Source organism: Engystomops pustulosus, chromosome 10 (assembly GCF_040894005.1).
Source record: "Engystomops pustulosus chromosome 10, aEngPut4.maternal, whole genome shotgun sequence".
NCBI classification, from domain to species: Eukaryota; Metazoa; Chordata; class Amphibia; order Anura; family Leptodactylidae; genus Engystomops; species Engystomops pustulosus.
Genome location: NC_092420.1, coordinates 28,733,224 through 28,760,723, shown reverse-complemented (window position 1 = coordinate 28,760,723; position 27,500 = coordinate 28,733,224). Strand labels below are relative to the sequence as shown.

Sequence of the window (27,500 nt, the reverse complement as noted above, 5' to 3'; positions counted from 1 at the left end):
TGTGCAATAATTGTTAAAGAAGGTCTGGTTTTGAGTCATTTCATACTACATATTTCTGGGGGATGTCTTGATATTGCATTCTGTATTTCCAACGGATCCTACAGTATATTATATGTATATATCAATCAATGAATTTTAGTCACTCGTCACTGTTGAATAGTCTTGTGAGGAGTATAAATTATATATTTGCATTGGGACTTTTTCAATCACTTATGGCACATGGACAGTGTTAAAAGCCCCCTGTGAGGCTAGGTACACACTTGCCTCAGGTGTTTGTTCTTCTCCAATGGAAACCAAAATCATTCAAAGGAACCACTGACTACAATGGAGTCCACTGGGTATCCATATATAGTGTCTATTATTACACCTAAAGAAAAATTCCTGCCTCTCAGCCTCAGGTACCCTGCACACAAATGTTTTCTCCTTCACAAAAAAGCAGTACAAAATAATAGGTTGCCTGAGTTGTCTCTTTCCTGAAGACACTGCCGATTTTCTTTCTGTCAAGTCTCCTCACAGGCCCATGTTAAAAGGGTTGGCCATTTACCTCATGTTTTTTGTAGTGTGTGTGTAAGTGTGGGGGGCAGGATATTTAGTACTTTACTAATAAACATCTATTAATAATTCTGTTCCGCTTTCTTGATATGTAAAGTAACGCCTAAGGCTATATTCACACTGCCGTTGCCCGCCCGTACCGTAGTGGGCAACAGTAGTGCACGGGGAGAGGAGGAGGAGGTGAGCGTGGCTCACCCCCGCCCCTCGCCATAGGAAGTAATGGCGCACGGCGCCGTACTACGGGTAAAGATAGGACAGGTCCTATCTTTTTCCCGGGTACGGAGCGGTACGGTGCCGCACGTGTGCTGCACCGTATCGCTCCCGTAGGGCGCCGTGCGCCCATTGCCATCTATGGAGGACGTATATCGGCCGTATATATATGTCCTCCATACGTTAGTGTGAATGTAGCCTAACTATTAATAGATGTATATTGGTAAATTACCTTATATCTTGCCCCTCTTACTTACACACAGAATACATACAACATGAGGTCAATTGGTCAACCCCTTTAATATTGAACTATTTCAGGTTTGCTATAAAAGTCGTGTATATCAAGTATGGTCTCATTTCACAGATCGGGTTTATATGTAATAGAAAGATACCATACGTAATGCAGAATGTAGTGAACATTCATTTTTGTGGTACAAAAAAAATTCTCAGGTAAAATAACCCGCTAAACTGAGAGACGCCGGAGCAAAAGTGCATTGTTTCTGGGTGAGCTTCATTTCACAGCTCGGTGCCCTTAGACCGCCGATGATCAGATATTCACAGCATGCCAAGTGCCAACAAATGGCGATTCATGTGAGTGGAGCTGGCAGTGACAGCAGTAATACTTTGTCATGACTGTGGGGGGCAGTATGCCTTGAGGCAAATTCAGTAATTATATTTTGCACAATAAATCATGTTTTCTCAGTATAGCTAAACTTTTGTTCCCCACTATGAAGCGCTGGATTGTGTAATGTATTTGGATTATTCCAGATTGATCAAAACAACAGGAAAATGAAATCATTCATGCCCTACCTGGGGGGGCTGCTAGTTTAATGGGGTAAAATATGTTGACAATATACCTATAAATAATATTTCTTGAACATATTTTGTTAAATCAAAAGTTCAAAAAGTAACTTTTTTTCAAGTGGGTGTTTGACCTTCCTGCATTACCAAAATATTATGAATATACTTATTATATAGTGTACTTAGCATCTAAAAATTCTATATTTTTTAATCCTATTACCTATTATAAAGAGGAAACACATATTCCTCTTTAAAATGCAGATCTGTGGTTAATGTATACAACACAACCTACAAACACCCTGTAGTGCAAATACTCTGTAATCCCATGGGAAATGAGATGTGACTATATGGCCTGTATTTACCAGCAGAGGGCCGGGCTGTGATGTAACCACAGCTTATATAAGAGGTGAGTAACGCAAGTCATCACAGATAACGTCATCTCCGGAGGGTAAGAATGGCAGGACAGGAGCCCCGGTGGATGAATATAAAAAGAATATGAGCGTGTGCTGAACAGACAGCTAGAAATAGGCTGCAGTCATCTATAAATAGGACTCCTTTGTGCACTGTACTATACACATAGTACTTCATGTATAAAGCTTCGTCCTGTTCTGCACATTTCTCTTGCTTGTGGAGAACTGGATTTTGCTTTTCTTTGCTTCTTTTTGCACTGGAGACTTTATGATTTTGGTAAAGATTCCTTATGATAAAATCTAGTACCCCCTACTGTAGCATGTGTATTAGACATGCATACTAGAGATGTTTTACATACTGAGCCATTCTTTTGCATGTCAGTAAATGTTTTGGATTTTATTGCTTGCTTGCAGAGGGAGGTTATTCCTGACGCGATGTTTGTCCTTGCTTTTGTGTGGTTTCCTGCTGCCGATTTCGTATCTTGCAGACGTAGGAGCTGGCTGCTATCACACGCCGTGCCAGGAAAGTTCTCTGCACATGGGTGAAGCATAGCTATAGGCCCCTTATTTGTTGGACAGAGGATCCTTTAAACCTCCGGGCAAATTTAGTCTTGGCATGGAGACAGTACTTGTAAGATGAGACCACCCGCTTTTCAGGCTGTGACAGGCAAAAACTGCTCTCCGTGTTTGTGTGGGTTTCCTCCGGTTTCCTCTCACACTCCAAAACATACTGGTAGGTTGATTAGATTGTGAGCCCCATGGGGACAGGGACAGAATTTGAGAGAAGTCCCTGCTGTTGCAAAGTAAGCACGATGCTCACATGCAATTTTTAGGGTAAAATACCACTTTTACTTAAAATATGAAGGATCTGAAATAGATAGCACAGCCAAAATGGCATGTATTGCAGGCAACGATGATGCCATTGAGGGTAAAATGGACGTCTGTGTCTCTATCATCTATGGTTCTTTGTACCACTGGAAGGTGTAGCCTTTTGTACATTGTAGTCAGGAAGGAAATCAATATATTCTGTAGCTTCATAGTGACAAAACAATTAAAAATATCTGTGAAGTTTTCATTATCACACTCTGTGAATCCCCCGGCGCTTTAGTTCTAAAGTGAGAATTCAGCCAAGAGGAAAGATGTAAATGTGAGCAGCTTCTCAAAAACATTCAGATAGATCTGCAGACTGTCTCTGGCCTGGAATTGAATATCTAGCAGGTCAGGTCTAGTCTAATGTACAGTATGTGCTCAAACAGGCCAATAAAAAAAAAATTCCAAAATGATACCCTTATAGTTCCATAGTACCCCAAAAGAACATTGGTATCAAATGACATAGTGTCTAAGTCTAGGTTCTAAGTTCTGAGCCCTTGAGCCCCCTGACCGAGAGTTTGTATGAGACCATATACCACATTCAATAAGGCTGATCATAACTAAAGGGACACCATTTAAAGGGACTTCTGAATTTAGCCATCTCTGTACTTGACATGTAGACATAGCTTTTGTGCAGAAGCAGCTCTTACACCTTTGCAGTGTGCTAGTGTGGGTGCCAAGTCCCCTACTCCAGGGCATCAGTATAATAAATTATAGGCACCCTGGGGTAACCACTAGGGTCATAGCTACATGGGATGCAGTCTGGACTATTGTCTGTGGGGGGTCCCTCTACAGAGGACACAAATATTATAAATGAAACCTGATCTGTTACACATTTTACCTCAGGGCCTAGGAGTGTTCACTCACACCTCTTCAAATAGTTGTACACAGATAAGTGTTTTACGTAAAAACTTTTTTTTTTTTTTGCTACAAAGCATTACATACTGTACATGTAATGTCTATTGATTTCTCTCAGTATCTATATTGAGGGCTTTATATTCAAAGCTAAGAGTCATCGGGTGAAGAGTGAATAGGGGCGTAAAAGCTTTTATATTTCCTGCTGTGTATTATTTATCTAGGGGTCACCCATTCAGGACCCTCTCCTGATAAATCTTCACCTCGGCATTGGGTCTTTGCTTTTCCTCACACTGATTGTGGAAGGTCTCTAAGGTACCCAGGCTCTGAGCAGTCATGGTTGGCAGTCATTGATGGCGTTGTTGAGGTAATAATTGCATAATACATATATTTTTGAGGTAAATTATTTGAAAAAGGATTATTTTTCTCACAGAAATTTCTTTAAGGCGGTGACAGTGGTAACTTTGATCAGTTCATTGTGTGATCAGTCAGTACTTTGACCTCGGGATAAGACTGACACACATGTCTACTACACGCCCAATACATGCCTGCCTTCGGTTTCTATGCACAAGTGTTGCCTTGCCTTAGAGCAAGAAGAAAGAAAGTTCCTTTACTGCAGGTAATGTCACAGGTGAGATCCAGGGATGTGATCTGCCATGATTTAGGTGTGAATATGTGTATTTTAATGAACCCATGCGGATCTAACAATGCAGTATTATTCCAGAGACTACTGGATGTAAATTACATTTTTGTAACTACATAGACTTATGGTTGTTTATCCCTTTTTTTATCTAGTGTTGAAGGAGAGGTCCCTGGAAGTGAGACTGGCGCTTCTTTAGACGGGTCATCAGGTTACCACCAAGGAGCAATCACACACAGCTCATCTATAAGCCCCGACCAGTACGACCACCCTGCATACGGGATTTATTCTGTGTCCCCCGGACAGCGGTCACGAAGGCCAAAACTACAGCATTCCACATCCATTCTGCGGAAACAAGCTGAGGAGGAGGCGATAAAACGCTCTAGATCACTCTCCGAGAGCTATGAACTGTCTTCAGATCTGCAGGACAAGCAGGTAAGAGGTTTCTTGCTGTCATATTTAATTGAATTGAATCTTTCAGAATTGACATTTTCTTAGATTTTTGCTTGTTGTCAGTGAATAAAAGCCCTGTCCTGTAAGAGTAGATTCACACACAATGGAATGTGCAGTGTCGCTCCATTCCAAGATAATAATATAGCTAAGCAATGTTTACAAGTAGGGACACGGGATCCTTAGGCTATCCTTGTGCTGAATCTCAGCCGTGGAAAACACTTTTTTCTTTTTTGCATCCTATATATGACTAGGAAGTGCTCTAGTTTTCCATTTTTCTGACATACAAGGGATCATGTATCATTAGAATTAATGATCACTGTTTACCTATGTCCCCGATAGAAGAATGGTTTTCCTTTAAATATGAAATATTTTCAGCAATATGTATTTTTATTATGCCAGTATAACAACATTGGTGGCACATTTCCCAGAATCGCTAATATAAGCAGTGGGATTTGACATTCACATTACACACTCTTCTGGACTAGGCAGTGATCCTGGAGTATTGTTTTTGATAGTAGCGTAATGTCATGGGCTTGTTTTTGTTAACTGTTGTAACGGAAAATCTGCCATATATTTATTAATCTGCATGAATAATTATCTACATACTTTATTATCTACATAATTAACATGCATTATTTTCTACTTTATGTATGTTATTATCTATATACTTTGAATTTTCATGTCATGAATAAATGAGAATTTCCTAATGTGTTCAGCGTATATGCCAGGAAAGCTCCTGGTGTAAACGCTAAGCGTATCCATTGACATATACGAATAGCTAATAGACGAATTACCAATGTGTGTCCTTCAACAAACAGCAAAGAGGAGGGATCCTCATTGTCCCACCTGAAAGAGTTTGGGGTTTTTCCCCCAGTGATGCTTTTATGGACAGTGACATCACTGGGGACCTCTCTCCTGCTGAGCTATGTATATGTTCAGTGGAGGCCAGGAATGGATGTAATACTGTTGCATCTGTCCCCTATAGGCTCCAATGGACTCAGCTGAGTGTATATGCCATCTTATTACGTCTTTCAAGTCTGCGTTTTCCACAGTATACAACATAAACTGTGCAGATGGACAACTCCCCCCCCTTTGCCTCCATCTGCCCAGTTTATGTTGTATACTGTGGAAAACGCAGACTGACTGAGAGGTCCCCAGTGATGTCACTGTCCATAAAAGCATCACTGGGGGAAAAACCCCAATCTCTTTCAGGTGGGACGGTGAGGATCCCTCCTCTTTGCTCTATGTTGAAGGACACATTGGTAATTCGCCTAAGACTGACAACTTTGCTATATCCTCTATAAAAATAGACACACGTTTCATTGGTATATTAGAACAAATTTATACAAATGTCTAATTGTTGGGGTAAAAGCAGTTTGAGAGTGCATCAAATTTATCACGGTGACAGATTCTCAAAGTAAGGGTTTATTCAAACAGATTTGTTCTGTTTCCATTTCTTGTCTGCATCTGTTTTTTACCATTTGTTTTCTGCATCTATTATTTTTCACATCCGCCCAAAAACTTACGTTTTTCATTCATTAGAAGGCAAAACACCTGGTTCGACAGCATAATCAATTAAATAAAAAAAGGAATGCGCACAAATGTGATACGTTTTGTTTGCTGACCCAAAGACTTTGCATTTTGTGATCCGCAAGCTTGAAAAGAATAGGATCTATTGCAGTATGGTGTTAGTAACTTTGGGTTTATTTTTTCAGGTGGAAATGCTGGAGCGCAAATATGGAGGCCGTCTCATAACCAGACATGCTGCACGAACTATCCAGACTGCCTTCCGGCAATATCAGATGAACAAGAATTTTGAGAGGCTTCGAAGTTCCATGTCAGAAAACCGCATGTCGAGAAGGATTGTATTGTCCAATATGAGAATGCAGTTCTCCTTTGAAGGGCCAGAGAAAGTCCATAGTTCCTATTTTGAAGGAAAACAGGTATCTCTGTCGAATGATGGCTCAAAACTAGGACACCGCCTTGTGCAATCTGATTGTGGGGATCTTGGCGAGCAGACATCCCTAAAATCCCCTGCTGCGTCCAGCGATTTCGCTGATGCAATCACAGAACTTGAAGATGCTTTTTCCAGACAAGTCAAGTCCCTTGCTGAATCTATCGACGATGCGTTGAATTGTCGTAGTTTACATGCGGATGAAGTCCAAGCATCTGAACAATTAAGAAGTCGGGAATTAGAAAGAAGTAGTCAGATGAAGCCAGCACATAATATTGATCACAGGAAACTCGATGAAATGACGGCATCTTATAGTGATGTTACCCTGTACATTGACGAGGAAGAACTCTCCCCTCCTCTTCCTCTTTCTCAATCTGTGGATAGACCGTCCAGCACAGAATCTGACTTAAGACTCAGATCAATGAACTCTTCTCAAGAGTACTGGTCCATGACTCATAAGGACGATAAGTTGGACACAGATACTAGTTGTCGGAGCACCCCATCCCTGGAGTGCCAGGACCTTCGGTCAAGAATAGACCATCTCCCATTGCTTACCATTGAGCCACCTAGTGACAGTTCAGTAGATCTTAGTGATCGTTCTGAAAGAGGATCTATTAAAAGGCAGAACATCTATGAAAGAGCCATCCACAGTCAGCAAGGAAGCCCCAAACATATCTCCCATATTCCAACCAAAATAATCCCTAGGGAAGACGAACAAAGCCGCCACCGGCCAAGGCCTATCGATGCACAGTTGATTATTAACGGCACTGTAAACCGACAGAGTAAATCTGAATCTGATTATTCTGATGGCGATAATGACAGTATAAATAGCACTTCTAACTCCAATGATACCATAAACTGCAGCTCAGAGTCTTCTCGAGACAGTATCCGGGAGCAGACCCTGAGCAAACAGACGTACCACAAAGAGACACGAAACAGCTGGGATTCACCTGCCTTTAGTAATGATGTGATCAGGAAAAGACATTACAGGATTGGGCTCAACCTTTTCAACAAGTAAGTGCGATGTTTTAACTAATCACTCTCGACAGCCTGAATATTGTCATGTATGATTTAAAGGAACACTCCGACTGTCGCAGTGTTTGATAGGACATCAATGAGTTCATTACTTTGCCTTGTAGACCCTATATTAGACATAACACAATGGAGCAAATTTACTAATACTGTCTCATGGCTAGGCAGTGTAAATTTATCTATCTTTACAGCATCAATTTATTTGTTTGTTTAGCAACATTTTTGTGTGCATTGTTGCATTTTAAAGTAGTGCAGGTATAAGATGTTAAAAAAATAAAGTATACTTACCTTGCTTCGGCTCCAAATTCCAGCATTGAAGCTCCCGGTCAGTTAACACGCATATCTGAGCCGGAATTGATTGTGAACCCTTGTGGCTTGATACATGTTGCAAGGGGGCTGCCAGGGCTACTGATTGGCTCTAGAAGTCCAGTAACCGCAAACAATTGACCTTGAGCAGAAATGCTGGAACCGAGATCGGGAGCTGAGTACGTGTAGTATTTTCTTCTTTCGTAACCAGCCCTGGACACTACAGAAGTTTCTCAAAAGACCTTTAAGCTGTGTCCTTGCACAATAGAACATACTCCCTTTACATAAACCATATTCCTATTTAGCTGAACCACAAATAGTTGAACCACAAGTGTCTTCTCCACAAGCCGTGGATTTATAGATTGAGTAAGCATTCCGGTGCAATTTCAATAGCAAGTCTTCTTTTAATAGTATATATCAAAAGAACAGAAGATGACAACACATCTTGTTATATACATCCTGCTTAACTGTAGAGCCATAGTAACTCAGTGTATATATATATATATGTTCATAGTGAAGACTATGTGAACAATAAGATCATGTGCCCTGGTATCGGTGCTTTTGTGATGGGATATTTACAATGCTTATCTGTAGCTAATAGAGTCTAACCACCTTGGCTGCAAGACGTGACTTTTCAAGCTTTATCTGTGGACGTGACCGAAAAAAAAATACCTCACATAAAAACCAAATTTCCATAATATCAGAACACTACAGTAAAATAAAAGTTGATGCTCTTATATAGGATCCCACATCCCTTCACTTCAAGTCCCCTCTCCTTCCTTGGTTAAACTTGATGGACTGTACTGCTTTGTTAGGTAACTTTGTAAGTTCAGCCTATTATGTTGATCCAGAAAAACTTCCTAGAAGTCTCACTGTAGGGAAAAAAGAAGGGGGAATAAATCCCTGGATCAGTAACTCCCCCAGAAATGTGCATATTTCCTATCCTGGAAAACTTATTTGCATATTTCCCAGAATCCCCTTGTAGAGCATCAATAGGTTTAAGTCTCCTCAGACCTGCAAGGCGGCCTTAATTGGCAAAGTTTCTGTAAGGAGAACTTTTACTCCCTGTCCTTTATATCCACATAGTTCCCAATGCTTTGGAACTACTATTAGTGAATTTTAGTCACGTCAGCCATGATTTGCGAGGAACTAAAAGGGAAAATACTTGTGATAAAGACTTGTACTTTTCTTTGTGTCCACGTCTATTTTATGACTGTACTCCATGGCTGAACGCACAAACCAGCCTTACCTGAAGATGACAACATCAATTAGACCTCAGCACGGCAGGCTGCTTAAAGAGGATCCTCGCCATCTGCTCTTACAAAAAAAGGGGGGGGGGGTTTATTGTGTATGGCGTACACCAAATAATTAATCTTCCCACATCTGAATACGTGATTGAATATAAAGAGAAGAAAGCAGATGTAAAGGGGGAACAATTTTTATTGAAAATAAATCAAAAAGAACAATTAAAATCATTTAAAAACCCAAAGAACAAAGTTCATTTGGGTGCGCAACACACACTCCCATAAAGGATATAAATATCATAGATATAATAAATACCCAACTGTGTCCATGCACTTCCAATGAGGAATGGTAGAGGCACAATATTGTGACAAGGTGTAAAGGGACTGAGAAAGTAGTTACACGGGCACTGCCCTATATATGCATCCAAAAACACAAGGTATATATGCAGTCCCAAATAGTATGCGTACAATAGCCAAAATACAAAATACAAAGACAAATGGGTTACATTACCGGAAATAATCTAGGTCTGGGAGTGAGAAAGCCCCACGCGTATCGCCCATGAAGCCCATTTAATGGGCGATACGCGTGGGGCTTTCTCACTCCCAGACCTAGATTATTTCCGGTAATGTAACCCATTTGTCTTTGTATTTTGTATTTTGGCTATTGTACGCATACTATTTGGGACTGCATATATACCTTGTGTTTTTGGATGCATATATAGGGCAGTGCCCGTGTAACTACTTTCTCAGTCCCTTTACACCTTGTCACAATATTGTGCCTCTACCATTCCTCATTGGAAGTGCATGGACACAGTTGGGTATTTATTATATCTATGATATTTATATCCTTTATGGGAGTGTGTGTTGCGCACCCAAATGAACTTTGTTCTTTGGGTTTTTAAATGATTTTAATTGTTCTTTTTGATTTATTTTCAATAAAAATTGTTCCCCCTTTACATCTGCTTTCTTCTCTTTATACGCCATCTGCTCTTGTCACACTCCCCAGCAGCCACTCTCCTGGTCACTTAAGGCTCGAATCAAGCCATCTTTTCTCAAGAACATATCACTTTCATGTGCATGTCATGATCTATCACCACAAAGAAACCATTGTGGTGGCAATCCCCAAACTAACAGAATTGAGGAATTGTCCTCTCCACCCTTTACTTTGAGGCAGACTCTTTTTTCTGAGAATTTTTCGGTGATTTATATATATTCAATATATTAAGGTCTATAGAGAGATTATTGTCTGAAGTGAAGCACATGTCTGAAATTGCAGTTTTTACACAATTTTAAAATGTGATTAATTGTTCTGGTTTAGTTTGTATTGTCAGCAAAACTGCACTGCTACTGTACAATACTCAATATTGTATCTGTACATATTGTACCTGCACGCAACAGCACTCTCTGTGTTAGGGCATGGAACTGCACGTACACATGTTTATTCTTTTCAAAGCCCAGTGTTAGGGCCCCTTAACTAACAATACTACAACATATAGCAGTATTTGCAATAATATAGGTGCCCATTATTCTTATGTGGAAATGTATTACCTAGATTATTGGAGTTAATTCTGAGACCAACCTCTAAGGTTTCATTTTGGTCTGTATATCAGTCACATTAGTATCAGAGCAAGGTGTACTCTCCGTACTCTCAGTTAGTTACACATTTTCTCAAGACATGCCAGATAGACATAGATATGATATTGGCAGGTTGAGTACCTAAATCCGCGTCTGAATGACAACTTGCTGGTGGTTTTAAAGGTCCTGACCCTATAGAGCAGTGATGGCAAACCTTTTAGAGACCAAATGGCCAAAGTACAATTAAAACCCACTTTTTTATCATAAAGTGCCAACGTGGTATTTTAAAGAAAATCTACCATTTGATTTGATGTATTATGAAGCAAACATACCTTGAGAATGCTGTATGCTGATGCAGAATCATATCTCGTTTAATCCCTGAGCTGAAAAAACAATTATAAAATTCACACAAGCTTCCTGAACAGCCAAGACAGGACTAATCAACCTGAGCTGGATCACTCATACAAAGTAGTTAGGGGATTGTGCAGCAATTGATTATTCTGCCTGGCAGGGAGAACATGGATTGCATCATCCTCTGGTGCAGTGCATTACTAATGCGAGAGGAGAAGTGCTGAGCCCATGCACAGAACCACAGAGCTTTATTATCATAATTTTATAATTAGTTTTTTCAGCAAAACCACTTCTGGGATTAAACAGGATATGATCCTGCATCAGTGTAGCTACACTACAATACAATGCATCAAATCAAATGGTAGGTTTCCTTTAAGCAGTGACTTATTCCTCCTTCGCTCTGTCACGGCATTCAATCGCATTGGTCTCCTGTGGACACCAATACAGTAGAAAGAAGGAGGAGAAGTTTGTATTATTGTTATAATAATCCCCTGAAAAAGAAGAATCATGGGGCCTGGACAAAGAGCTCCAATGTAAATCCAAATTTGTCCATACCTTCTGTCCTGGGTGGCATGGGACTGCATGAGGAGAATTTTAGTCCTGTCTGGTGAACACTGTACTGGAGTAACAGCCTGGGTGCCAATAGAGAAGGCTCTAGCACTCACGCCATAGGTTCGCCATCACTGCTATAGAGTGTTCAAAATTACAACATGTTGCTCCACCTATTAGTGAAAACGGGACCCCTGTACCCTGGATGGCAGAGGGTTATGTTCTCATGATCGATGGGGGTTCCAACAGTTGTACCCTCACCAATTATATTGTTATCCCATATCCTGTGAATGGGGAGGTTGCTTATAAATAGTGGGTACAACCCCTTTTATATAACAAAACCCACCCCCCCATTTTAAACTTTCTTATGCAGTTCCTATAAGTTGCCGTCTACCAGGCTTTCTTATAACATTCATTGGTAGCCCAAAAGAAAGACAGACAGTCATATACTGCAACAGATTTATCAAAGTGTCTGATGGCGAATGATAAATCTGGTCTGGACTAACTTTACATCTCCGATTAGATTGCCTAGTTCACACTAGAAAAATTCTCAAAAGTGATTTGCATTGTATTTCTTGCACAGACCTTTTTTTGAGCCCCGTCCCTTTCATCTTGCTAGTCAAAAAAGTGTCTAAAACCCTTGACAAATATAGCGCAAGACATTAGGTAGATGGTCCCCTCCTCTATGGTAGACCAGCCAGTGTACCAAACCTTAGTGTGCTTGGTGCATAGCTCGGGAATCTGGTGAACAATCTACAGAAATTTAAGAGGACACTGAAAATCAAGGGAACAGCAAAGCATCGGAAAGATGTATTATCTTTCCCCATGTAAGATTTTTATAAATGAATTTCTTTACAAAATCTGCAGTAGATGGGGCACACTTCTTGGTGCATGTTGATATATTGCAGTGCTGCCCTTAAGTTGTCTGATTCATACAATAAAAACTAAATGTCATTTATGTGTTATGTGTTATGATGTTGGCACTGGATGAAAAGCAATGAAAAGTCTCCTACAGAGCAGATTTCACCATATTTCCTGTGCTTCAAAATCCCCCTGAAACCTTTTTGGAAATCAAGCTTTCTTATCTAAAAACAAAAGCCTTTAATCTTCTCCATCCTCCCCGTCGTTCTCGGTGTAGTCTGTGGATGTCTCTGGGTCACCTTGTCCTAGAAATCAATTGTTTTATTATTTGGAAATGGGATTTTACTAATGTTGCGCATTGAAACGATCGAGGAATAAATTTGGCAATTAAAGGGATGGTTAACAGCAAAGCACTGGCAAAAACTGACAATTCTAAACACTCAGCTCAACACACTTTTTTACTTTGATCGGCTGAGGAAGACACTTCCAGCAGCAACTTGTCTCCCAGCACAGAGTAAGGCTGCATTCACACTACCGCAAGGGGGACGTATATACGGCCGACGTATATACGGCCGATATATACGTCCCCCATAGACGGCAGTGGGCGTGCGGCGCCCTACGGGAGCGGTATGGTGCCACACACGGACATGTCCTATTTTTTCAGGGCATACGGCGCCGTGCGCCATATATGCCTATGGAGAGGGGCGGGGGTGAGCAGCGCTCTCCCCCTCCTCCTCTCCCCGCACGCTGCCGTGTGCCCGCCGGCTACGGTACGGCGGGCACCGGTCGTGTGAATCCAGCCTTAGACATATCAGAAACCAGCAAGGCCTGAAATTCATTTTCCCAGCTTAAAAACGTGTAAAATGGTGTAAAAAAGTCTTATACTTCCTCAGCTGCAGACATATAGGCAAACAAGACCTGATTGAATGTAATCAGGCGGCTGATTGGTGCTTGCAATCATGCTGGGACTTCCTGCTGCGAGAGAGGCAGATTGAGAGACAACTCATTCATAGGTTGGGCACAGCTTGTTCACGTAGCTGAGTAATGTGCATTACTGTTCTCATTAATAGTAGTCATTTACAGCAGTGATTATTATATTATGATTACAGTATTTAGTTATTTGTTATTTGTGCCATTTATAGCACCTTTAAAGTAAAGAATATTTTGATATTGTGTGTGTGTGTATATACAGTATATATATATATATTTATATTTCACTTATTTTCCCTTCTACTGTACTGGCAAGGGATGTAGGAGGTATCTCCAAGCAGAACATTCTCCATAAATACAAATACAATATGAGCCTCGTGTTGGACACAATGGGGCTCATTTACTAAGGGTCTGCGGGAGCACATTTTCGTGGGGTTTCCCAACGATTTCCGTTTTGCGCCAAATTGCCCTGGAATTTTGGCGCATGTGATCGGATTTTGGCGCATTGGCGATGGCTTGCACGCAACAGAAATCAGGGGTGGGCCGTCGGACAACCCGAGGGATTCGTGCAATGCACAGGATTTAACATTTGGAAATGTGTCAAAAGACACGCACTTAGGTGAATTATAGCTGAGATCTGGCCTAGATTTTAGTTCCACTGCACCGTTCTAAAAATTACTAAGAGGTTGTTTTGCCAGGTTTGGCAATGATGTAGACTGGTGCACAATACACCAGTATTCATATATCAACCCCAGTAAATTTAGTGCGATACATTGTGGTAGAATAATAATTTTGTTGATACGTATAATCATTCTGTTTTTGTAATTCAAATGAATTGATGGCTTTTCTTTTCCTGCAGGAAACCTGAGAAGGGGATCCAGTATCTCATTGAGCGGGGCTTCGTACCAGACACCCCAGTTGGAGTGGCTCATTTTCTCTTGCAGAGAAAGGGACTCAGCCGACAAATGATTGGAGAGTTTCTGGGCAACCGGCAGAAACAGTTCAACAGAGACGTCCTCGAGTGAGTAAAACGTTGTGAATCAACTTAACTGAGATTTCTGATATTCTCTGCACTGCAGGGGAGGGCAGAGGATTACTGTGCAGGGAAACCTGTGAAGGGTGTACAGAACCACGCCACATGGATGTCCCAGAAACTCATCCCATCAAAGTAGTTCCATTATCTAGCTATATCATTAAATTACCCCTATTTGTGCATCTTCAATGTGTTTAGTGCCCTACGCTGGCACATAGGTTGTGAGTTCACAATATTCACAGTTCTTACTGTCCTAACACTGAGCAAATGACACCTCATACCTCACCCCCACCCATTTCACAGATACCATCACCCACTACCGCAGTATACTTCTTTTATTCATTTTCAATCTTAAAAGCTTAAAAAGAAACATTGTAAAACTGCATTAAATTCGGGTCATTCAGAATATATGGCAGAACAGAAAACTGGTCTTGATAAAGGGTATAGAGAGGTGGTCTATAGCAGAGAATAATAATAAATAGACCTTATATTGGCGGTTTGGATGGTAATCGCCATGGCCAATCATCCCACCAAATTTTTTATGCGAAGGACCTTCACCTATTAAATCCTTTTATTAAATATGTTCCTGCTTTCAATAAACATGTACACAAGAGCCATTTCAGGACTTTTGAAGGTCTTCCAAAGGTCCTGAAACCGCAGACTGATTCTAGAACTATATGTAGGAAGTGACTTGTAGTGGCTATAATATTGATGTTGCCCAGGGCCCATGGCAAGTCTTAATGCTTGCCCTGGCTTTGCCTTATATTCCCTTTTTGATAACTGTAACCCTTCATAGGCTACTAAATCAGTCTGAGTAGATTTAGTAGGAATTTTGGGGATGCTTATCCTCAATCGGAGAATAATGGCTCTTAATGCGGAAACAATGTCAAAGGCCTTGTCTTAGCCTTCATGCAGAGAATTGATGTAGCTGAACAAAGTACGAAGTATTCACTTTATGGTGTTCATTAACATCCGAGCCATCTGATGGATGTTATCTGTGAGACTTCCCAGAGTTTTTGGCATCCACCCAGGACCACTGGCTGCACGTTACTTGTCAGTGTCTCATTGCTGGTTGCAGGGGCACACATATAAAAACAACATCCACTGCTTCTGCCAGAGGCATCATACAAGCTCACACATAACAGCACGGAATACATCAAAAGACAACGCATGATAAATAAATGGGATTCATACTTTCCTGGAACTTCTAAAAGACAGGGAATTTCCCAGGCTCCTTTTAGAGAAGTAGGATTGTATTTTTTCGGGTCTGAATTGATAGGAGGTCTAACTTGCAGTCAGGCTAAATGAAGAAATCTGGTATGGGGTTTGTACAGATATGTGTTCGGACCAAGGGTCTGTATTCTTTTTGTAGTAGACTGAATTTTCATAAATAGGAATACAGATTTTGGCAAAACTGGAAAACTGGTAGGTATGAAGTCATTTGTTTCAAGGAGAGCAGTGTTTATCTTTTTTTTGGTCTGGGGTTTATATTTCTTTTGGTGGTCAGGTCTGGGGACTATGGTGTTGGATAAAGGGTTTGTGTGTTTATTAGTGCATCAAATGCTGTGACAGGCCCTTTAAATTTAGGTATTATTTCTATGCACCAGATAGATCAGTATGAACAGTATTGTTCTTCCATGTTGTATATTGCTTAGAGCTATGGGAAGACATATAAAGGGAATGTGACTAGTAACTAGTATGACTTTATTTTCAGTAACATCTGTGATTCTCCTCAGTAAGTAGTCCTACATCGGTGGCCGCCAGGAATTGCTTTTCAATTGGTACCACTCTTTCGGCTTCTTTCAGACATCAATTTATAACAGGTTCATTCTGCAGTAACCATTGAGTCTTAAGAACAGTACAATTACCATGTAACCTTTGGGAGTATAATTTATAAACTCACCAATTCTCCAATCCCTTACAAAGCTGTCCCCATGTGCACAATTGTGTCCCTTTGTTCATATAATACCAGCCCCCATGCCTTCTCCTTTTGCCTGCTATTTCATACAATTTTCTAAAAACCTAATAGTCACCTCTTTGTCCTGCATAGTTTCTAGATAAATGATCTATTACATATAAAATCCCCACGTATAAAATTTCTTCCATTACCTTGAGAAGAATACTTAGCACATTGTAGATACCTTTGGTTAATGTTTTTTTGCTTTTTAAATCTTTTGGATGTGACAGAAGACAGGACAGATTCTAGCAGTACTTCATGTATGGAGCGACAGAGTGTAATACTTCATTTCTCCAGTGGGGGCACTGCAGGGAGATTATTCACTTACTGCAAGTTTTCAACACAGATCATAGGTGATCACTGGAGGTATCTCCAGTACACTTTTGATCTTTACCATTTACTGGTCCCCCTTAGGCACCTAGGCCTGGTTGCATAGGCATGGGATTAGCATTTCTAGGAAAAACAATTGAATAGATTATTTAAAATTGATTGGTAATGAGTAATACAGGTATTGACTAAAATAGACATGTCAGGAGAACTGACAGCTTGTCTTTATCCATGCAGTTTTATGTAAGTCCTATTATTAAGAGGTGGGCTGGTGTTAAATGGTTTCACTACAGATTACATTACTTCTCCGAGAAGATTAGAAACCGTTCATTGCGGGTATTACCAACAATTCACAGCGAAATTGATTGCTGCTTAACACCGGGTAACAGATCAATGTCCTCTAATTATTTCCCATCTTTTTCTTTTATGTAAAAAGGGCACACGTCAAAAACTTTATAGCTTCAGGCCTCTTTAGTAATAGATTATACCATATATACAATGTGTGATAAAACCTGGGTTTAGTACAAAGGCACTCGTTCTTAGTGCTGTATGTTCACTTTAAATTTCTTGAAATACCACTGGGAAAAATAATACTATGTGTAATGTCTGATGCCGGAACAAAGAACTCTCAGGCCCTACCTATGGCACAGTGTGGCAGGTATGCCAATTTTCTCGAAAATGTTGTCAAAAATGTGACAACATTTTCACAGCTGTTGCTAAATTTGATTCATTACCTGATTGTCTTCTCTAAGTTTATACCACCTGTTAGTTACTTTTCTCCAGAATTTTCCTACACATTAGCACATTTTAAAAGGGTTTGCTGCTAATTTGAAACTTTACCCATGGGAGTATCTGTGTGTAAAAATGCAAACAGTTTTGATTAAAAAAAAAAACACTTTATCCATATCATACTAACTAATTTGTCTGCTGTTCACGGGAGCTGCAGGTCATGTGACCTGTCTACAGCAGGACTTGGGACTTTTTATGACACCCTGTGTCCTGCTGGCTTCTTATGGATGAAGGAGGCTGTGCAATGATTGCTGATTGTGTGCCCTCTCCATGATAACTACTCTTATTTCAGAGGTTGTGAATGTCCTTGGTAGGAGGTTCTTAACTGCATGGCCTCTTTCTTTGGCCAAAAGCCAGGAGGACACGGGATGTTATAGGAAGTCCTTAGTCCTGCTGCCATGTGACACGTTACCCACGGTTCCCCTGGACTACAGAGGAGCTTTACCAGGATAAGTATAATATGGGTGACCCTGTTAGGGTCTTATACTTAACCTGGCAGAGTTTCTTATTAGTGGCCAACCCCTTAAAGCTATACCAATTTCCAGTTGAGGAACGCTTCCTTGTCAGATGATGTAGAAGAAGTCTCTAAAGTAATGACAAAATCTGTTACGAGGCTGTAACCCAGAATTCCTGCACATTCTTAGTGGTAAATATTGCACGTTTATGGCTCCTGGCATGGATTATAAAGTAATTTGGGTTCTTATAAAATACAAAAAAAGACAGGTAATTTCATATCAAATGTGTTTCCTAGCTGTGAGGCTTAACATTGCATGTGTTCTTCTGTCTTCCAGCTGTGTGGTTGATGAGATGGACTTTTCAGCCATGGAGTTAGATGAAGCTCTCAGGAAGTTCCAGGCTCATATACGGGTCCAGGGAGAAGCCCAGAAAGTGGAGCGACTCATTGAAGCATTTAGGTGAGCATTCGGTATCCGTTTCATAATATATACATATATAATGTAATAAAATACATAAATAAGGCTAGGACATGTTAAGGACCAGTACACAAGGTTGTCAGGTGGGAACAACACATCAGGAATGCAGAATATTCGGAGCTGCACACAGTTAGTTAAAGATTTAAGCTTCACTAAGCTCTTGCAGTTTGACTTAAGCAGAGTCAGATGGTCATGGCTCGGTCGCTTGGAATTTAAACAGCATGTGTGAAAACACTAGGGAGGGATGAGCTGTCCCTGGAAATAAAGTGCCTACATCTGAAGGTCAGGGATGATGAATACATTTCATGGGCTGATTTCTGCTCTCGCGTGAAGAAGAGCATTGAACTGCAGACGGATCCCTGTAAACAGTCACCTGAGAGTAAATTGTCTGCTGCATTTAACACAGAATAGGAAGCCACAAAACACTGATAAGGACATATGTGAAGTCATGACAGCAAGACGGGCAATCTGCGGTTCCTTGACTACATTTGGACAACTTGCGGTGGATGTTCTTCCAGATGCTCTACCAACGTATGATGCCCTCTCAACTAGTCTGCCAACAGCTGCTCAGTTACAAGCATTGATATCAAACGCCCATAACACATTGCCCACCATCTGTAGTCCAATTATATCCATGTCATCTATTCTATAGGTCAAAGATAACAAATGGAATGGAATAGAATTTACATGGTGGATATTGGGCCTCATTATTCATTAGGGTAGGGGACAATGTGATGTGGACTTTGAACTAATTCACCAATTTCCTTTGTTTGCTAGTGTTGCAGTGGCTTTGGAAATGCAGCCTAAAAGGCGGTCTAAGTTAGTAACCACTTTGAATAAGGCCCAAAGCTACTGAGGGGCCCTGACCTAAGGATACTGTAACTCTTACATTTACCCTAGTGGAATTTGCAATTATTTGAGTGCTGTCTAAAGTAGTACATAGAGTTGAAGCAATTCCTTGACTTTTAACCATAACACCCACAAGGATTATGCTGCCCAAAACAGTCACAGATTAGATGCAATAGTGCTAAAAGTGTAGCAAAATTGTCAAAAATGTAGCCAAGTGTTTTGAGCGTTTAGGATACTGTAAACCAAAGGATTAGGTAGGAGAGTAGCCAGTAAGTACCTCAGGACAAAAATAAACCTATAGAATTACTCCAAATAAGTCCAGACCGGTAGCGGATCATAATATGGGCAGTTTGGGTGGCAGAAATAGGCCCAAGACCTCTAGGGGGCCCATGGCCACCACCCAAACAATCACCAATTTTGCAGCTTCCCTGTAGAAGACCCTCTAGCTCTGAAATCCTGATACATATGTTCTGGCTATTGATACACTTGTAAGCAATGACCCTTCAAGGACCTTTAAATATCATGTGAAGGTCCTTAAACCACCCTTCCCATCTTCATTTCCCCAAATATTTGTTCTGGTACCAAATGCTGGCAGTAAATGTCAAACCATTAAAAATAATGGACAGGTAAGAGGCCCAAAATACACCCCACAGCCCATGGCAATATTAATCCAAGACTTGTCCTGGCATCATCTTTAAGCCCCGCTTGCCAATGCTACCTAATGCCGCTAAGGATCCCAAGCTGCAGCTTCACCAAGCAGGACTGTGACGTTCAAGAGGTGGAGCAGAGGCAGAAGGACAATCAAGTTAGTCTGACGGAGCTGTAGGTCTGGATCAGATACAACATTGTCAAATGTCGTTCTTAGCGGTAGGGACACTGCCCTTAATTATAGGATCTTCATGAATGTGAAATTAAGCTGTAAGAAGTGTCATACTTTCAGAACTTTCCTATAAAATACTATAATTGTTTTACCTAATGCCCTACCAAACAAGAGCTGCTTAAAATAATGGAATCTCTATACCCAGCCCGCACTTATTAAATTCACTGACTTTTCACATTTTGGAAATCTGACTCTGCACAAGAGACGTTCCAGATTTGAGAGCAGTAATTATCATTTCCCTAAATTGTATGTTTTCAATAAGTTTTACTTCCTCTTGAATGCCCTAAGGCTCATGGGGGGGCTTACTGTAGAATATTTGTCTACGGAGCTAGTTTCATAATGTGCCTAGTGTGACAAAGTCTTAGTGCTCTGCTCCATGGATGTGATTCTGATGATGTACAGTAATTCTGAGCAGAGATTTCTGGTCATATCTTCACTAGATTCTCAATCTATAAGTGCTGGTATCATAGGAACACAGTTCCATAGTGTAATTGTGAAAGTAGAGATAGTTTGGCAATTTTTCTATCATGGGAATACCGTCCTTCGGGCAAGATGTACAATTTTAGGTGGTATGGTCCCAAGGGAGGTATTAACATACTTGCCACCTGTATTTAAAGAACACCTTTATCACCTCACTCATGTGACAACACACATACCATAGTGTATGGGGTCCTACAGAGATTCAGGCGCAATTTGAATTTCTTTCTAGCCCCTCACGGATACTTAGGTATCAGTAAAGATATCTGACCATTTTAATCCTCTCCACTGTCAGAGAGGAGGAGCTTGAGCAGAGGAAGGGGTGTGTGTTATGATAATCTTTTACTTGTCAGAGAAGATTAGCATAACACATGTCCCCTCCCAGCACCTCCTCTCTGACAGTAAAGAGAATTATAATGGTCAGATACTGGGACTGATCCCTCAGCAACCGTGGGGGCTAGAAAGAAAATTCAAAGTGCCCCTGAATCTGTGTAGCAGCAACTACAGAATGACATCCTAATCTCCACGTGTGTGAGGTGGTAAAGGGCCTCTTTAAAGGGAATATAGCTAAAGTTTCCTTTTTGGCTATATATTATAGATTATTGGAGAATGTTTTGTTTTCTTATTACTCCCAATATATAAAGTGTATTTGTTATTTACTACTAGATGTATATGTGGTTGTTAAAGGGGTTGTCAATTTTCAGCAAATAATTGATATGTATTGTGTAAAGAAAGGTTATACAATTTTCCAATACACTTTCTGTATCAATTACTCATTTTTTTGCTGTCCTATTATAGAAAGCTTCTTTGTTTACTTCCAGTGGATATAAATGTGTCCATGGTTATGTCATGGACAGGCAGGTGCATGAGCCGCTATATCACACAGCTCTGATTTCTTTCTATGATACTAACGACTCGTGTACCCGCGTGTCCATCACAGGACCAGGGACTGATTTCTATTCATTGGAAGTAAACCTGGAAGCTTGCTATAGAAGGTACAGCAAGCAGAGATCTAAAAAACCATTGGAAAAGGAATTGATACAGAAATTGTATTAAAATTGTATAACTTTTCAATACAGAAACAATTATTTGGTGAAAGTGGACAACCAAGAACATTCAATAAGTTATACAGAATGTGTTTGATGATCTGATCTTCTCTTACAGCCAGAGGTATTGCATCTGTAACCCGGGTGTTGTCCGGCAGTTCCGGAATCCTGACACTATCTTCATCTTGGCATTTGCAATCATTCTCCTCAACACTGACATGTATAGCCCCAATGTCAAGCCTGAGCGAAAGATGAAGCTGGAAGATTTTGTAAAGAATTTAAGAGGTAAAAGTTTTGATTTCCAAAAGTATATTACACTGTCATTGGACAAATGATAAAGAGATACAAGTGACAGATACAGTAGATAGATATGAGATAGATAATAGATGGATAGGGAGATATGTATTGTAAACATAACCAGGAAACATAAAAGTCAATGACATTATTAGTTATAATATTTTTTAAGAACAAGATTTAATTCATCAAGTGATCTCCTAAAATATCTCTCACGGTAGATAAATCACCTCTGTAATAATAAAGAAGCTCCTTTGGTGCATAATGTGGATTTTATATACATCTGGGTAATTAAACATTGGAATGGCTGGTAATTAATGCAGAACAAGTTTCCGTGTGAATCTCATTTTCGCGCTGATCCAACTATCCTGAGGAACGCTCTTGTGGTGCCTGGGCTAATTGTCAATTCAGGACCTGCTTGCCCATCCCTGAATAACAACGATATGTATGATCATTGTCCTTGGATTTGACCTTGCAGAGGCGTCCACAGTAACAAGCCGTAATGTCTGCCCCTGCTGTAATGAGAACTGTCACTCTCTGCAGGTGTGGACGATGGTGAGGATATCCCCCGGGAGATGCTGATAGGCATTTATGAGCGCATCCGTAAGCGCGAACTCAAGACTAATGAAGATCATGTATCTCAAGTTCAGAAGGTTGAGAAACTTATTGTAGGCAAGAAGCCGGTAAGTTATTGAGAATAAAATGTTGATATAGCCACCACAAACCTTAGCTACATCTGGACACGCTGCTGAGTTAAGGTCCTCAGACTTGATGTTGATCCGTTATATGACAATTGCTTAGAGTAAAATTTCTGAAGGCCACATTCACACTGTCAGTATTAAATCAGTATTTTACATCAGCATTTGTGATCCAAAGCCACAAGTCGGACCAACATAGAAAAAGTGTAATGGAGAGATTTGCATCTGTTCCTTGTTTTTTGGACCCATTTCTTTTTTTTTTTGTTTTACAACTACTGATACAAAATACTGACCAAAAACTGAATGTGTGAAAGGGACCTTTAAGGGAATATTTCCCCATCACCTCCTTTAACAGCTGATACCTGATTGACTTGTGTGCAGTTCAAATTCATTCTCTAGCCCTATCGTTCATAAGCAATAAGTGCTATCACCCTTATATGCTAATTAGGCTATTTAGTGTCATGTGGGCGGTCTCTGAGCTAGAGCAGACTACCTGCCACAGCCCACTGACTTATAATGAGGGCAGAAACTAACTTGACTGATTTCTTGCAGCAAGAGATACCAATTGTGCTGGAATTAATGGAGGGGATTGTATTAAAGGATTCACTCATTTGGAGAGGGTGAAGGTGATAGGTTCTTCTTAAATGTCTATTGGCAACATTGCTGCAGAGGCCAGTAATTGGCTGGTGAACATCAGGGTGATGCCGATGGGAGGGGTTTAATGGGTGATCATAGGCTATTTGTTTTCTAGCACATACATGTAGGTACTTTTTTTTAACCCCCCCCCCCCCCAAAAAAAAAAAAAAAAAAAAAACATTTTTAGCTGCTTTAAGTAGTTGGATTAATAGGGACACCCATGTCCTTACCCTGGTAAAATTTCTCTGCTGCCCGTCTGAGACACAGCACACGTCACGCAGCTGGTTACTTGTCTAGGACATCTGAATGCCCCTCCAACAAGTGACAACAGATTGGTGTTTACAGAGGGGGTGTGCAAATAGTAATGAAGAATGGCTGCTAGTGGGTCACATGACCTGCAGCTCCAACAGGAAAAAGAGGAAAGTTTACCAGGGTAAGTCTAGTATGGGTAACCCTATTAGGGTATTATGTTTTATGTGGCTCATGTATTATGTTTTATGTGTTATGTTTCCTTCTGGCACATGTTATATATACTTTTTTATTGTGCTTCCCAGCAACACATTTATAACCCGAAAAATGAGTCCATTATGATGCTATGATAGACTTTGTTCCCTTTGTGTTCCTCTTATGAGTTGAACCAGATTTTATGATCTGTGTAATAAATGACATCATTGACAGATTAAAGGCATATGATGATGAAAGATAATTTATTTTATCGCTTCCTTCATATTAGCGCCCTCCGAAATGTCACCATTGCTGCAGTAGCCACATCCCTCAGGCCCCGTCATTGAGCTAACTCTCTACCGATCTTAGTATTAATATCTCATAGCCAAGGATGTGGGTTATTTTATAAGGTCCCTGGAAATATCCTTCAATGGCCTTGCTTCTCCAAGTATCTAGTATCTAGGATCTACCCCACGGGACTCATCACATCCCATAATGAAACTTTGGGCTTGTAAAGTGCATTGCAATATATTAAGACCTGTTCCTTTTCATTTTTCACATCTTCTGTTAAAGGTTTTGAGAAGGAAATGTGTAAAATGTTATTTGTCCGATTCTCCATTATGCATGTTTTTCACAGCCCAGTTGCGTATATTCTTTGTTTCTCATTTTATTTATTTTAATTTTTATTACTAATAAATTTATGTGTGTCTTTTTACTGTAGATCGGATCCCTACACCATGGACTGGGCTGTGTATGTATTCGTTTTGTTAACACTTCTTGCCTAAAATCTAGTCTAAATCTAGTAGAAAGCCATATAACGTCAACATTTGTGCTTGACTCTTGTTTAGAAGTATACCCCAGTAATCACATGGCTTTTTTCCATTGGTATTTTTAATAGCAAGTGGGAACGCCATCTTATAAAGCATTAATTAGGAGGGAGGGCGTGTTGATTGCTGAAATCCTGGACATGGCTATGCGGTTCCCAATGGAGTGTGGTCTATGCAATTGTACTAGTTCACCATAAAAATAAAATTGGAATCGTAGTAAGTGCCAGATTATTCACCGGATCAGACCATTCCCCTCTAGCAGGTGTTGCCCATACAAATATATCTTTGGGTGAGAAACTTAAGTTGATCCCTGTGTCCCCAGGTTGTAGTTCGTTCATAGAGTTGTAAAGTGTATAAAGCTCCACATATCCTCTATGTGGCTTCTGTATGGTGTATGGTTCCCACTGTAGGCATTTGAAGTTAGAAAACAGGCTTTGATTGTGTCAAATATTAATAGATTTTGGAAAATACGCAAAAGAACAGAGCTTAGGGTGAAGGAACATCTCATGTAAGGTTAAGAGGGCACATAATGTGACTGAACAAGGGACTGTGGACCATCACCATTTATTTGCAGTTGTATGAAAGACTGTGGATGGTCCCAGTGGTCAGGGCTGACGCTGAAGAGATTTGGATGCCATGGGATTTAGGTTCTGGCACATGAGTGTCCTTAAAGTAAATTATCTTAAAAGCATCGGGCTAGGGTAGGCCGTCATTGTTGTGACCGGTTCTAAAAAGTGGCTTTTAAATAGCAGATCCTTCAGGACTGAATATGGTACAATTGAAGTGGTTGGACCCCTACGAATCAGATATTGGTTTTAAATATTATTCTTCAATATTTTTGCTTTTGAAAAAGCAAAGTTAGGGAATCCTGTTTTTATGTTTGTTACATTTTTCCCTTATGTCTGTCGAACACCACTGAATATTTCTATATGCTCCATTTATTGTGTGTTTACATGTATTTATGTAGGGGAAGAGTAACAATATCAGACAGAATATCAGACAGATACTCTCCCTTTGGTTGCTCAGATTAGATTTAGTGATAAGTTTGTTTCACTGATCCGAACCCACTTGGACGGCGGGCCAATGTTAAAGTGGATCCTAAGACTATCTAAATTTTCATTCACTTTTTCATCAATCCCATTCTTTGGCTTCTGACAACCTCTGTCTAACCTACAGGTCCTTTCATTACCACATCGAAGACTGGTTTGTTATTGCCGTCTTTTTGAAGTCCCTGATCCAAACAAACCCCAAAAACTTGGACTACATCAGCGGGAAATCTTTCTGTTTAATGACCTGCTAGTGGTATGTATTGGGTTAAATGGACATTATCACAGGAAATTACATCATTTAGTCAGGATAATTTATTAAACCAGATTCCCGGGGGGCTCAGGAGGAGATGTGCCGGCTCCTCGCTATGGGTAGAAGTGCTTCTTGTGACACATTATTTGTACAGCCTAAAGCGTTCCTAAACTGCTAGACTTTTTTTTTTACTTTAAATTTAGTTTTTTCATCCTCTACTAAAAATAGATCAAAGAGATGAGTCTTCTCCTTAATCTATACACTTCTGAAACGCCCGTGCTGACGGCATTATAAATGCAGCTTTGTAAAGCTGAAGATAAATAGGAGACTGTGTGGAAAGTGATGCCTGCAATTTACAGAACAGCCAAATTACTAGACATCACACTGTAAAAAGAAGGATCCTTCCCAGATCTCATGGAAAATCTGAAAGATGGACCTTGTGCAAAATGTCATGCTGCCCTAACCACAGGTCCCATCATCATCACGAACTGTGTTTTACCATGAAATGTCACAACATTTCAGAAAAAAACTTTAGTGAGTTGGTGGCAGTCATTTTTTGTGATTAATGGATATTTTAATTATTTTCCGTCCACTTTATGTTACTGGAAGTTTCTCCAAAGTTTCTTTTAAATACAAAATGTTCAATTATGAATTACTTTTCAGGTAACGAAAATCTTCCAGAAGAAGAAAAATTCTGTGACCTACAGCTTCCGCCAGTCGTTCTCACTTTATGGAATGCAAGTCATGTTGTTTGAAAATCAGTGTAAGTTTGACATTGTCTCTTTTTTTAGCTATAGATGGGATGTGTCTAATATCTCACATTCTGTCTGTCTGCATATCTATGTATGAAAGATTGCTTTATTAAGACTCATCATGGGCAATAGACTACATAAGTTTTGTCTTTTAACGAGACAAGGCTGGGTGTAGAGCAGTGATGGCTAACCTATGACACGCGTGTCACTGCTGACACGCGTAGCCATTTTCACTGACACGCGGCTGCCTGAGAGTTAAGTTTCATCCTACATGACCAGGTGCAGTAGCCAGGAGGCTGAGAGATTGCACTGAGCTCCCAGCACTCCCCCCTACTCCTCCTCCCCCGGGCCTGCCCCTCCCCATGTGTGAGCTGTGCCTAGTGTCTCCAGTCAGCACAGGTATCAGCACGGGGTACAGCAGGAGAGGTGACCCGGCCGTAAACCAGGGAGACTCCTCTACAGCTCCTGATAGTTGTGGTGGGGGGGAGGATGGCAGCACAGTCAGAGGCCACATCGCTGCTGCCCTGTGTGATGTCCCAGCAGCTGCCACCTCTACACTGACCATCTCCACAGCAGGGTCCAGGGAGGACAACCACTCTCATCATACAGTAAGTAAGGTCAGTGCACAGTATGATAGAAGACAGTCATCAAGGCTTGTGTGTCAGTT

At 40.5% G+C, this 27,500-nt stretch overlaps 1 protein-coding gene across 18 annotated transcripts in view; it reads left to right on the top strand.

Annotated features, from left to right (window-relative positions):
- The window catches only part of IQSEC1 (IQ motif and Sec7 domain ArfGEF 1), a 411,145-nt gene that overhangs the window by 360,579 nt on the left and 23,066 nt on the right, over positions 1-27,500 (top strand). For 16 of the 18 annotated variants that reach the window (XM_072128368.1, XM_072128362.1, XM_072128367.1 and 13 more), the window contains 9 exons: positions 4,494-4,773; positions 6,507-7,759; positions 14,453-14,614; positions 18,491-18,613; positions 22,002-22,168; positions 22,721-22,860; positions 24,677-24,706; positions 25,959-26,084; positions 26,745-26,844. In XM_072128368.1, the coding sequence (XP_071984469.1) occupies positions 4,494-4,773; positions 6,507-7,759; positions 14,453-14,614; positions 18,491-18,613; positions 22,002-22,168; positions 22,721-22,860; positions 24,677-24,706; positions 25,959-26,084; positions 26,745-26,844 (2,381 nt within the window). The remainder of the gene's footprint in view (positions 1-4,493; positions 4,774-6,506; positions 7,760-14,452; positions 14,615-18,490; positions 18,614-22,001; positions 22,169-22,720; positions 22,861-24,676; positions 24,707-25,958; positions 26,085-26,744; positions 26,845-27,500) is intronic. The other 2 variants (XM_072128363.1, XM_072128365.1) reach the window with 1 other exon arrangement.